Genomic DNA, 14,834 nt, shown 5'->3' on the forward strand with positions numbered 1-14,834 from the left:
GTCGGCTTTGCCGACAGATATATACCCTCTGCAAATGTGAATCGAAACTTTCACCTCCGGACAGATCGAATATATTTAAGATCTCTTCAGAATTTTGTGGCCCGTTTTGGACATTTGAACTTGCCGACAAAAATGTGGATTAGGAATTAACTGCACTAAGACACAAATGTTGAACTTTTGTAGTGCAGGTACCCTTAGGGAGGACCGATATGGGACATTTTAGAAGTTAGACTAAATTTTGACAAAGTTTGGACCAAATTGGTTGCCCCATTCAAGTGATATCGTCCTAGCGTTTTAGTGACATTTTTTAAATATTGGGGAGAAGTACCGAAAGTTGTGGAACGGTATTGCCCATGAAACTAATTTTGGATATAATATACCGAAGGCCAAAATTTGGATCAAATCGGTTGATCAGTTCGAGAGTTGTCATGCCCTCCAGCCACTACATATGGTGACTTAGGGGCTTTTTACACCTTTCGGGCTGTTTTCCCAAGAAATATGGACTTGCCCCTGAAAAAAACTTTTACCGTCGTAATGGAGGTAGCGAATGCAAATCGCTTCAACAAAAATCAAAGTGATTGGAGAGCAGGTCTTAAAGAGAATTTATTCGAAATTTGGTGTGAGAGGTACCAGAAGGAGTAGACAAATATAGTCCATATTCGAACGTGACCTATATCTGGTAGATATATTAGGATGTGCAAATTATAGATTACATCGGTAACTCCCTTCAAGAGTTCGATAGCAGATCCTAAACTGAACTTAACCGATATTTTGTGTGGGAGGTACCTGAAGGAGTGGGCCGATTGAGTCCATATTGGAACATCATCTAAGTCTGGTAGAAATTTCACGATGCTCAAAGTATGGACCAAATCGGTTACTCCCTTCAAGAGTTATCGTTATCGCACAAATTTTCCCAACATTTTCGAACTTTTGTGGGGGAGGTACCGGAAGGAGTGGACCGATATAGCCCATCTTCGAACTTAAACTAAGTTTTGGCAAAATATTACGAATGCCAAAATTTGAACCGAATCTGTTCATCCGTTCGAGAGTTATCGTGCGCTCCAGCCAGACAGACAGATAGACGGACGGACATTGCTCAATCGACTCCAAATTGTCTGAAACACATTTCGTCCAAACATACTTGGGGTCTAAAACCATTATTTCGATAAGGCACATTTTGCCCGTATGAAAGTGTATATACCCTCGTTAGCATAAATGCTGAGGGTATGAAAACTAAAAAAATCGTCGGATCGCTTTTTAAATAAATCGCGATTCAAGTTTAAATTTTTAGGGGTTGTTTAGGTTTTCACGAGTTTGCTTATAAACCGCAAGACCTATCAAAATGAGTCCGAAGAAAATGTTGTAGCTATGAAAATTCTCTAACAGATTGACCTTTACGGTATTTTCGTAAGTTTTACTATTTTTGAGATATTGAAGTTCAAATTGGGACAATGCACTGACTGTATCGCCCCCTTAAAAAAAACAATGTCATGAAGGGTGCGCCTTAACTAACTTTTAATGATTCTGAAACAGCAATGTTCATAGATGAGAAAAATCCAAAAACAATCGAAATGGAGCTAAAGAAAATGTTGTAGCTGTGAAAATTTTCTACAGGATTGACGTTTATGATTTGTTCTCAGGCTGTACCATTTTTGAGATAAAGAAGCTTAGTTTACATTTTTAGGTTTTTTAGGGTTTCGCGATTTTGCTTGAATACGGCAAGTCTTATCGGCATGGGACCTGAGAAAATCTTATAGCTGTGAAAATTCTCTACAAGACTGGCTTATGTAATTTGTCCTAGGTTGAACCATTTTTTAGATATATGTATAAGTTTAAGTTGGGAAATTGCAGTCATGACATTGTTTTATAAGGAGACAATACAGAATTGAATTGAATTTTAATTGTCCCAATTTCAACTTCTATATCTCAAAAGTTGTAAAACCTACGAAAATATCATTAAGGTCAATCTTGTAGAGAATTTTGATAGCTACTACTTTTTCTTTATTGCAATTAGGACTTGCGGTTTCCAAGCAAAATCGCAAAAAAACCTAAACAACCCCTAAAAATGTCAACTTGAATCGCGATTTATTTAAAAAGCGCTCCGGGGATTTTTTTAGTTTTTTGATTTTTATCATCTATGAACATTGAAGTTTCAGAATCCGCAAAAACTTCCCAGGTGTAAGCACCTTCCATTTAAATTTGATTCAAGAACACCGTGTAAAGCGTTATTTTTGTTTGACGAGATGTGGCTTTGTTTTTAAACTGCTTACTTAAACCAAAGTATGGGTTAAAAATCAATGTTAAGAAAACAAAATATATGATTGTGAGCAAAGAAAACCGCTGTCCCGCTTTCACACTAACAGTAAAAGATACACCAGTAGAGAGAGTATACAGCTTTAAATATCTCGGTGCAGTAATAAATGACAAGCTGGATAACTCATCCGAAATAAGATGCCGAATTGAAATGGCGAGGGAAGCATTCATCAAGTACAAGAAAATCTTTACCAGCCATGATATAAACATAAAAACCAAGCTGCGATACATGAAAACATATGTATGGTCAGTTCTGTTATACGCTGTCGAAGTTTGGACCTTAAAGGCAACAGATATTAAAAAACTAGAAGCTTTTGAAATGTGGACATACAGAAGAATATTGAAAATTCCATGGACGCAGTTTGTTTCAAACAGTGAGGTACTGCAAAGGCTACACCAGGAAAAGGAAATAATCCATATAATAAAAAAACGAAAAACAGCTTATCTTGGTCATATAATGCGAAACAACAAATATAAGCTACTCCAAAATATAATCCGAACAAAAATTGAAGGAAGACCCACTAGAGGAAGAAAAGAAATGATATGGATTAATAACATACAGGAGTGGACTGGTATCCAAGATGTTGGGAATCTTCTCAGCGAAAGCCGAAACAGAGAGTCATTTGCTGAGATAATAAGAAATTTATAAACACCAAAATGAAATTTATAATGTAACAGATGTAATATGTATGTATATAATTGCATTGATCGCCAAAATTCGAAAAACGAATAGGCAAATAAAGAAGAAGAAACCAAAGTAGCATCTGTTGGCCAATACAATTCTTCTTTTTATTTCACAACTGATGTCGTTTGTTGTGTTTACGGAGGTGCCGAGGTAGACGAAGTATTTTACTACCTTAAAATTATAGGAACCAACTTCAACAGTTGGTCCGAGCTCAATGGACGCATTGTGCGTCCACACCATCAACTTGGTCTTTTCGCCGTTTACCGCCAGACCCACTTTAGCAGATTCTCCTTCGACCTTTATAATGGTATCGGTTACTTCTTTTACTGATCGTCCCATGATGTCTATGCCATCAGCATAAGCAATTAGGATGTGGCTATTGGTGTAGATTGTGCCACTTCTTTTGACGTTGGCCTCTCGTATAACCTTTTATAGCAGGATGTTGAAAAGATCATACGAAAGGCTGTGTGCTTGTCCGAAACCCCTTTTGGTACAAAACTCTTCGGAGAGGTTCTTTCCTATTTTAAATGAAGATCTTGTATCAGTTAGAGTCATTTTACAAAGCTGAATGGGCTTTGCGGGAATACCAAATTCAGACATGTCTTGGAATACCTTTGAAAGTAGTGGGCTGTCGAATGCTGCTTTATAATCGACAAAAAGGTGGTAGGTTTCGATCTGCATCTCTTGGGTCTTCTCCAGGATTTGCCGCAGGGTAAATATCTGGTCAATGGTGGACTTGCCAGGTCTAAAGCCACATTGGTATGGTGCAGTTATTTCGTTGACCATTGGCTTTAGTCGTTCGCACAATATCCCTGACACTATCTTGTAGGCGATAGGGATAAGACTTATGCCGCTATAGTTGGAGCATTAAGTCTTATCTCCTTTCTTGTGGACGGGACACAGGATGCTCAGGTTCCAATTGTCGGGTACGCGTTCTTCCTGCCAGATGGAGCTAACTAGCTGATGCATACACCTTAGCAGCATGTCGCCTCCGCTTTTAAACAGCTCAGCTGGTAGGCCGTCAGCTCCTGCTGCCTTTTTATTCTTCAGCCGGTTTATTGCTGTCTTTACCTCATCTTGGCCGGGTGGTATACATTCAATAACATCATCTGTGGATCTGTGGTATCTTCGTCGACTTCGCTACTATTGGATACCAACAGTTTGGAGAAATGTTTCTTCCATATCCTAAGCACGCTATCTGTATCTCTTACCAGATTACCTTGCTGGTCTCTACAGGAGGATGTGCCTGTTCCAAAGCCATCTGTTTGATGTTTCACTTTTTGGTAGAATTTTCGGACTTCATTCTGGTTCCTGTACATCTCGATTTTTTCACACTCCCGCTTTTCCATTTCTCTCTTTTTCTTGCGGAAAAGACGTTTCTCTTCTCTCCTTTTCTCCCGATATCTCTCTCGTACGCTACGCGTTGCTACTGATTGTAAAGTAGACCTATATGCCGCATTTTTCTCTTCGGTAGCAGCACGACACTCCTGGTCATACCATGAATTCCTTTGTGGAGATCTATGGAATCCAAGTATGGATTTTGCGGCTGTTTGCATGGAGTGGAAAATGTTTTTCCATTGTCCTGATATGTTATCGGGACCAGGAGTGCTTTGATTAAGCAGTTGGGCCAGTTGAGTGGAATAGGCTCTGGCTATCTGTTGCGACTGCAGCTTACCGATGTCCAACTTTCGTGTTGTGTCTGTTCGTGCTTTATTTGCAACGTTTACGCGGGTACGTACCTTTGCTGCAACTAGGTACTGGTCCGAGTCTATGTTTGCTCCTCGGAACGAACGCACATCCAACACGCTCGATGAATGTCTTCCATCTATCACAACATGATCAATTTGATTTCTTGTTTTCTGATCTGGAGACAGCCAGGCGCCCTTGTGGATGTCAAGATGCTTAAATCTGATACTGCTAACTACCATGTTTCTTGCAGCTGCAAAGTCTATCAGCCTCATACCATTGTCAGATGTTTCACTGTGTAGACCGAATTTCCCGACTGTTGGGCCAAAGATATTCTCCTTTCCAATTTTGGCATTAAAATCGCCTAGTATAATTTTAATGTCATGGGCAGGGCAACGGTCATAAGTTTCTTCTAAGCGCTCGTAAAATATATATTTGGTCTGTTCGTCATTGTCTTCAGTGGGAGCATGAGCGCAAATAATGTTGAAGAATTTTGCTTTTATTCGAATTGTAGCAAGTCTTTCATTCACTGGTGTGAAGCTGGAGACCAGATGTTTTAACCTCCGACCAACTACAAATCCGCAAACAAACTCATGCTTTGTGTCATGGCAGCTATAATACAGTGCGTCACCTTTAGGTGTTGTTGTGACACCTTTGCCGTTCTATCGTATTTCCTGTATGGCAGCAATGTCGGCCTAGTATTTTTCATGTACATCTGCCAATGCGTAAGCTGCACCTTCTCTATAAAGAGTGCGAACATTCCAGGTGCAGATTCGCAGATCATGGCCCTTATAACGTTTGCGGGGTTCGTCAACTTTAGAGTGGTTTGTTTTTCTTTTCATTAGTTTTTTTCATAGTAGGCTGTTTTTTCTATGGGAGGGTTACTAACCCGACGCCCAAACCCAAGTTTTTAACGTTCTTATGGGTGAACGCGCGGCACATGTTAGCTCACTACCTTTAACGGGTGTTAAAGGCAGTTCCCCAGGTGACACCACGGGGAGGTCAGTGTCCACTTGAGATGAAAGAGGGACCAAGATAAATCCTGGGCTTTGCAATGTTGAAACCGGTCAGGATCGTTCCTTGGTATCTTCCATCCCCTACGTCACCTTGTGTCTCCTACATACGTACTTATATGGGGCCTAAAGGCGCGACCACTACCAATTGTCAAATCTTTATAAACAAAAATCAAATGCCGTTCGTTGGTAATTGTTGCATCAGTTGGGAACGGCCGGAACGATTTGGATATATATATATTTTTTTTTTAAATGTTCGTCAGAGCCCAACTTAAGTTTTTATGGAAAGAAAATTGAGCACGCCCATGTGTTTAAATATGTTATATCTACAAAACTACTGAAACGAATATCCTGAATTTATCAGAAAATGTTCAGGAATGTTCCGTGATGCAAACTGCTATATATGTACATATGTTGATGAATTTCGGGCACCTATTGTTTTATAATCGTTATATTTGTCAAACTTATGAATGCATCGGCTTGCAAATTAATTTTCGCCCCCTATCAAATGTTCTTACTTGGGCCCCGAAGTCGCCAAAATCCATTAAAAGTTGTCATTAAAAATCAATATGACTAGTATAAAATATAGAATATTGAATATAAAATATATATTTTTAAATGTTAAAAAATAAAAACATTTGTAATATTGTTTTTAGATCTCTTTAGCAATTAGTCATAGTTTGGGATAAATTTTTATTTATTTATAATTTACCCCTTTGCTTTAAAATTGTCCGTTAAATCGGTTGTCGAGTGCACAGTTCCTTTTTTTTTATTTCCACACATCACTGTTGTTGCTGTTGTGGTTCAATACAAACAAAAACATTTTTTTTGTGAAGTGATTTTGATGTGCTAAATTTTCTTTCACTTTTTTTTTGCTTCGTCATGTGCTGTTTTTGGCACCCTTCGTTCATTGATGTCCCGTCGTGTTATGCCATTTGTTTTGGTGCCTGCCACTCATTGTCTTTAATTTTGTGGATAAACAAAAAATAAAAAAAAACAAAAATTGAAATAACAAAAAAAAAAAACTAAAAAAAATAAATAAATCCAATAGAACAAAAGCCAACTGAAAGAAAAAAGAAACAAAAGCAACTACATATATAAATAAAAAGGAGAACAACCAAACAAACAAACAACAACCACAAACATGAACCAGAGAGTTTTTATAGCAAATGGACTCTCAACTAAATTAAGTCCTTACTGAATTAGTTTGGGTGTGTGTGTGTTTTGTTTTGTTTGCTAACAAAATCAAAAATTCTACACAACAACTTAAATGTAAACTCTTAAGAGAACTTTTAAGCCTTGGGCGCTATCTCTCCTTCAACCTCCACTATCTCTGAAACTCCATGAAACACCTACAACTTTAAGTTGGGTGTGTGTGTAATTTAATCGAGCTGTTCTAAATGTTAAAGTAAAAGAAAATAAGTTGTAAAAGAGAAACAACAACCACAAACCTGCTTCCCCCACAACTTTGTTGGGCACCCCCCTCCTTATAACCGACCTCCTGCGGCTCCTCTGGCTACACTTACTACTTTGTTATCCATTTACAACATCGACACCGCGCCACCCCAGGCCCTTTGCACAAACTCCCCTTGTGCTGCTCCGTTTACTAACTGCTAACGTCCAGACACCATACAACAAAATCACAAAACCAAAACAGCCATCGCCATGGATCATAAATCAATTGCCAGTCAAGTGAGGGGTAAGATTAAAACCATGATAATGCATGTTTTGTTTTCATTTTATTTAAATACACTTTTACTTATTTTTTATTGTTGTTGTTATTCTTTTGTTTGTTTTTTTTTTTTGCACAAAATATTTTGCGAAAATAGTCATTAATGAAATATGACTGAGGAGTGGTTAAGGATTTTGTTTTAACTTCTTCGTTTTTTTTTTTTTTTTTGTTTGTTTGCTGTTGTCATTTTATCAATTATTTCTGATAGGTGACACTTTTGATTGTCTGCAAAGAAGTCATTTAAAATTATGCATTTCAAAGATATGTATGAGAAAAACAACAGCATTTGGCGTGGTCATTTTTCAAATGACATTTGCTGGTTATTATTTATTATAGCGAAACACGTTCATACGCCAGCGAATTTTAAGTTGGTGGAGATTTTCTAACCTAAAAATATGTTTGTTTTTTTAATTATTTTATTTAATATTATTACCTTTTTTGAAGATATCATTTTTCAAGAATTTAAAAAAAAAATAGAGGTCCCTTCCCCCCCCCCAATTGACAATTAACGCAGTCTATAAAATACAAAATATGTATAAAAAATAAATCAAGTATTTTTGAATTTTTTTCTTCAAAAAAAAAATATATGTATTTTAAAAATTTAAAAAAGAAGTAAGAGATTGCTGTGATGACAATTAAGGTCAATATACGGGGATTTTTAAATAACAAATAGAGGATCTCAGGGACAATAAGCGTGGATTTTTTAATAAAAAATAATTAGAGGATCTCAACAATCAACATGGATTTTTTAAATAGAAAATAATTAGAAGATCTCAAGGACAATCAACGTGGATTTTTTAAATAGAAAATAATTAGAGGATCTCAAAGACAATCAACGTGGATTTTTTAAGTAAAAAATGAGAGGATCTCAAGGACAATTAACGTGGATTTTAAACAATTATTAGAGGATCTCAAGGACAATTAACGTGGATTTTTTAAATAAAAAATAATTAGAGGATCTCAAGGACAATCAACGTGGATTTTTTAAATAAAAATAATTAGAGGATCTCAAGAATAATCAACGTGGATTTTTTAAATAAAAAATGGAAGATATCAAGGATAATCAACGTGGATTTTTTAAATAAAAAATGGAAGATCTCAAGGACAATCAACCTGGACTTTTTAAATAAAAAATGGAAGATCTCAAGGACAATCAACGTAGATTTTTTAAATAAAAAATAATTAGAGTATCTCAAGGACAATCAACATGGATTTTATAAATAAAAAATTTGAGGATCTCAAGGAAAATCAACATGGATTTTTTAAATAAAGAAATTAGAGGATCTCAAGGACAACCAACGTGGATTTTTTAAATAAAGAAATTAGAGGATCTCAAGGACAATCAACGTGGATTTTTTAAATAAAAAATAATTAGAGGATCTCAAGGACAATCAACGTGGATTTTTTAAAATAAAAAATAATTAAAGGATCTCAAGGACAATCAACGTGGATTTTTAAAATAAAAAATAATTAGAGAATCTCAAGGACAATCAACGTGGATTTTTTCAAATGAAAAATAATTAGAGGATCTCAAGGACAATTAACGTGGATTTTTTAATAAAAAATTAGAGGATCTCAAGGACAATTAACGTGGATTTTCCAAATAAAAAATAATAAGAGGATCTCAAGGATAATCAACGTGGATTTTCTAAATAAAAAATTGATTTTTTAACGTGGATTTTTTAAATAAAAAATAATAAGAGGATCTCAAGGACAATCAACGTGGATTTTCTAAATAAAAAATTGATTTTTTAACGTGGATTTTTTAAATAAAAAATAATAAGAGGATCTCAAGGACAATCAACGTGGATTTTTAAATAAAAAATAATAAGAGGATCTCAAGGACAATCAATGTGGATTTTTTAAAATATAAAAAAAATAAGAGGATCTCGAGGACAATCAACGTGGATTTTTTAAAATAAAAATTAGAGGATCTCAAGGACAGTCAAAGTGGGTTTTTTTAATAAAGAGGATTTCTCTAAATAAAAATAGATGATCTGAAGGACAACGTGGATCTTTTAAATAAAAAATTAGAGGATCTCAAGGACAATCAACGTGGATTTTTGAAATAAAATATTAGATGATCTCAAGGACAGTCAACGTGGATATTTTAAATTAAAACAAGTAAAAAAGTGTCAGTCGGCTTTGCCGACAGATGTATACCCTCGGCCAATGTGAAGTGCAATTTTGAGAAAATATTAAGAGATCCAAAGTTTGGACCAAATTGGTTGCCCTGTTCAAGGGATATCGTCCTAGCATTTTAGTGATTTTTTTTAAATATTGGGGAGAAGTACCGGAACTTGTGGACCGGTATTGCCCCGTGAAACTAAGTTTGTTTATAATATGACGAATACCAAATGTTGGACTAAATCGATTGAACAGTTCGAGAGTTATCGTGCTCTCCGACCGCCACATATGGTGTCATAGGGGTTTTTTACACTTCTAGGGCTGTTTTTCCAAGAAATATGGACTTACCCCTGAAAAAATGCAATTTGCTTCAACAAAAATCAAAGTGATACGAGAGCAGGTCTTAAAGTGAACACATACGAAATTTTGCGTGGGAAGTCCTGAAGGAGTGGACAAATATAGTACATATTTGAACCTGATCTATAACTGGTAGATACATTAGGATGTGTAAAGTATGGACCAATTCGGCCACTCCCTTCAAGGGTTACCGTATGAACAAATTTTCCGAACATTTTTGAACTTTTGTGGGGGAGGTACCGTACCTGAAGGTGTGGACCGATATGGCTTATCTTCAAACTTAAACTATGTTTGGACAAAATATTACTAATGCCAAATTTTGGACGAATCGACAGATCCGTTTGAGAGTTACCTTGTACTCCAGCCACTACACAAGGTGTCATAGGGGCTTTGTGCACCTTTCCGGCCATTTTCTCAGGAAGTATGGACTTGTCCCTGATGAAACTTGTACCGTCGTATGGGGGAAGTGAATACAAGTTGTTGCAACAAAATTCAAAGCGATTCGAGAGCAGGTCCTAAATTGAACTTATGCGAAATTTTGTGTGGGAGGTACCCGAAGTAGTGGGTCGATTGAGTCCATATTGGAACCTCATCTAAGTCTGGTGGAAATTTCACGATGTGCTAAGTATGGACCAAATCGGTTACTCCTTTCAAGAGTTATAATGCCCACAAATTTTCCGAACATTTTGGAACTTTTGGGGGGGATGTACCGGAAGGAGTGGACCGATATATCTCATCTTCGAACTTGAACTGTGAGGTACCTGAAGTAGTGGACCGATATAGCCCATCTTTGAATTTAAACTATGTTTTGATAAAATATTACGAAGTCCAAATTTTGGACCGAATCGACAGATCCGTTCGAGGGTTATCTTGCGCTCCAACCACTATACAAGGTGTCATAGGGGCTTTTTGCACCTTTCCGGCAATTTTCTCAGGTAGTATGGACTTGCCACTGATAAAACTTGTACTGTCGTTTGGGGGGAAGTAAATACAAGTTGTTGCAACAAAAACCAAAGCGATTCGAGAACAGGTCCTAAACTGAGCTTATCCGAACATTTGTGGGGGAGGTACCGGAAGGAGTGGACCGATATAGCACATCTTCGAACTTGAACTATGTTTGATAGTTATCAGCCAGACTGTCTGACGGACATTGCTAAATCAACTCCAAATTGCCGGAAACACATTTCGTCCAAACATACTTGGGGTGTAAAACCATTATTTCGATGAGGCACATTTTGCCCGTATGAAAGAGTATATACCCTTTCTAGTCTAAAGGCTGGGGGTATAAAAATAGATGATCTGAAGGACAACATCTTCGAAATAAAAAATTAGAGGATCTCAAGGACAATCAACGTGGATTTTTAAAATAAAAAATTGAGGATCTCAAGGGAATCAACGTGTTTTTTTAATAAAAAATTAGAGGATCTCAATGACAATCGACGTGGATTTTGTAAATAACAAGTAAAAGAGTATCAAATGGCTTTGCCGACAGAGATATACCCTCATCCTGTGTGAATTGAAATACCTTTTTCCCAAAAAACGTATGTATTTTGGGGGTCTTCAGAATTTTGGGAGTATGAACTTGCCGATAAAGATACAGATTAGGATAAAGGGGTGGACCAACATAGTCAATTTTGGAAGTGTGTCTTATTTTTAGGGTCATTCCTCTCGATAAGATCAGTACATCAGGAAATATGGATTTGTCCGCGGAAAATTTTTTCAAAGGATTCTCGTACATACCCTTAACCGCGCTTAAACAAAAATGTTGATTATTTGAGTTGGTGGTACCCCAAGGAGTGGACCGATAGGGCCAACTTTTGAACAAAAACTAAGTTTGGACACAATATTTCGAGATCCAAAGTTTCGACCAAATCTGTTTTCCGTTTATGAGATATCGCGCGTACCATTTTAGCGAATATTTTCGAACTTTTGTGGAGAAGGTACCGGAAGGAGTGGATCTATAAGCACTATCTTCGAATTCCATCTAATATTCGAAGAAATATTAGAATGTGTAAAGTATGGACCAAAACGGTCACTCCAACAACAAATTTCTTCAAAACCAATACACCAAGGAACCTTATTTTTAGCAAATCAGATGGTGCTACAGTGCACAGTGATAACATTAGTACATGATGATTTCTAAGTGAATTCGGGCACTTTTTCAAAATTAGATTTTTTATTTCCTTTATTTTTTTGCTGCTCATCAGCAAAATATTTTAGTATATTTGCAGATTTTTTTAATATAGGTTCCCGAGATATCGCGCCTTGAAAAAATCGATTTCTGTAAAAACTATATGCAAAGAAATACTCATAACTTTTTAATATTGGTGCAATTTAAAAAATCTTTTTTCTTTTGTATTTTTTGTTGTTTTATAGGTTATTTAATAAAAAATAGAAACAAGTTTTGCACAGTGGGCTTGGAGGTAGTTTTCGTAATTTAATATTTAAAATCAATATTTATCAATGATTATACTCTTCGATTTTCTTGAATTTTTTTGTATTAAACTACGATTAATTACAAAAATGTTAAGTCCTATTTGGTAGTGGGATTCGAATACTTTCTTCATTTTGGGAAAATTTGCCTGTTAGTGAGAAGATAATTTTTAATATTTTTTTTTAATAATTCTCTCGTTAAGAGTTAAGCTTGATGATCGGAAATTTTTTGCAAGTGAAAAGGGAAAGCCATGGACCCACACAGTCACAAAATTACGTTACCTGGTTTCGCTGTTGGTTATCGTTGAATACAAACCCGATAATGGGCAACATAGATCTAGTATGAGTCAATTAACTCCTTCTGCTCCTTCTCTCGTTTGTAGTGTTCTTGGAAATTTTATTTTATTCTTGTCAATCTCAATCTTATATATTTTTCAGTAAAATATAATTGATTCTAATATTAACAACAATTGAAGCTTTTAACATTAAATTAATGCTTTGCTGTAAAAATATTTATTTTTATTGAAAAAGTTTTTATTTTATGATTTTTATTATTATTGTTATTTGTTTGAAAAATGTTTTCAATTGTTTAAGTTCCCATACATTCATCCATTGTATGCTAACCGGACGAACCATTGATTTATAATATCTGACATTTTGTAGCAAAACTAAAGTTTTTCCGTGATGTGGGAAATATGAGTGTGTGGCTGTGTATCTTTGTCACATTGTCACCCTGTGTAAAGTTATGTTCGGACATTAATGACAAAAGTTTGTTTTATTTTGCATTTATGATTTTATTATGAATATTGAAATTATGTTGGATGTTTTTCTTTGTTGTGGGAGGGAATGATGGACATTTTGTTGTGAAGTCTAATGGAATTAATGTTATTTATATTAATTAAAAGGAATCAGTCGGTTTTGACGATAAATCTATGATAAAAACTTGACAAAAAATGATGCAGGGATTCTAACATATCAATCCGGTTTCGTTTGAGCCAATGAAGGACGAAAAATTTGATTTTCTTGAATTTTCAATTCTTTTCACAACGGATTTTTTTTTAGCATTGGAACCCCGGCGCGTATTATTTGTATTTATTAGAATGATTTAATAGCAATCATCCGCACTAGAGTCCCAGTGTTAAGAAATTCAAAATATTAATAAAAACAAAAAATTAAACAATTGCAAAGTCACCTATTTTAACTTTTTTTAATTGCAAACTCATCTATGTTACCTATTTTTGCCATTTTTTTTTTTTTTATTTTCGAACTCTTACATATTTTGCTTTTTCGTACTAATAAACACTGGAATCTTCTAAGACGAAAAACACACTTCGGTGTTTTTAATGGGGGATTTCTCTAACTTGGCCATCTACCAACCGATTAAAGAAAAATATGGCTTGTTTGAAGGACAATACTTGACTCTTCGAAAACCATTAAATCGAAAATCTCTAAAAAATCCAAGGTATCATCGTATTCTATGAACGATCAAAACCCCTGCACAATTTTGGTGTATTGCAGTGTAACTAGATACCCTCACTTTTTTATACCCTCAGCATTTATACTAACGAGGGTATATACACTTTCATACGGGCAAAATGTGCCTCATCGAAATAATGGTTTTAGACCCCAAGTATGTGTGGACGAAATGTGTTTCAGACAACTTGGAGTCGATTGAGCAATGTCCGTCCGTCTGTCTGGCTGGCTGGAGCGCACGATAACTCTCGAACGGATCAACCGATTCGGTTCAAATTTTGGCTTAAGTTCGAAGATGGGCTATATCGGTCCACTCCTTCCGGTACCTCCCCCACAAAAGTTCGAAAATGTTCGAAAATTTTGTGCGCACGATAACTCTTGAAGGGAGTAACCGAATTGGTCTATACTTTACACGTCCTAATATATCTACCAGATATATATCAGGTTCAAATATGGACTATATTTGTCCACTACCTCCGGTACCTCCCACACAAAATTTCGTATAAGTTCACTTTAAGACCTGATATCGAATCACTTTGATTTTTGTTGAAGCAACTTGCATTCGCTGCCTCAATTACGATGATAAAAGTTTTTTTTAGGGGCAAGTCCATACTTCTTGAACAAACAACACCAAGAGTGTAAAAACCCTCTATGGCACCATATGTTGTGGCTGGAGATCCACTTCCATAACGGTCAATGTTTGGGAAACAATTGTTTCAATATACACAGGCTGAGGGTATATTTCTATCGGCAAAGCCGACTGATACTTTTTTACTTGTTCACTTGCAAATATCAACGGTCTTAATGACTCCAAACGAGAAAAATTAATACAAATTAAAATAATCTTCGCCTTGATAGGCAAAATTTCAAAAATAAAATAAAAATAATTTTAAAAAAATCCACGTCATCTAAAAATTATTTAAGAATATTCACATAATTTAAAAAGCATGTCGTTTTCAAAATAATTAAAAAATAAAAAAATCAACGCCGTTAAAAAATAAAAAAAAATATATAA

At 35.6% G+C, this 14,834-nt stretch overlaps 1 protein-coding gene across 5 annotated transcripts in view; it reads left to right on the forward strand.

The window, feature by feature from the left end:
- Positions 1–14,834, forward strand: part of Eip63F-1 (Ecdysone-induced protein 63F 1) — a 320,395-nt gene that overhangs the window by 144,076 nt on the left and 161,485 nt on the right. For 2 of the 5 annotated variants that reach the window (XM_073986986.1, XM_073986987.1), the window contains exon 2: positions 6,749–7,396. The exons of the other annotated variants lie outside the window; for them this stretch is intronic. In XM_073986986.1, the coding sequence (XP_073843087.1) occupies positions 7,363–7,396 (34 nt within the window). In that variant the 5' untranslated portion in view covers positions 6,749–7,362. The remainder of the gene's footprint in view (positions 1–6,748; positions 7,397–14,834) is intronic. 5 annotated transcript variants of the gene reach the window in all.

Source organism: Musca autumnalis, unplaced genomic scaffold (genome assembly GCF_047663935.1).
Source record: "Musca autumnalis isolate F117 unplaced genomic scaffold, ASM4766393v1 scaffold_4, whole genome shotgun sequence".
Taxonomy (NCBI): domain Eukaryota; kingdom Metazoa; phylum Arthropoda; class Insecta; order Diptera; family Muscidae; genus Musca; species Musca autumnalis.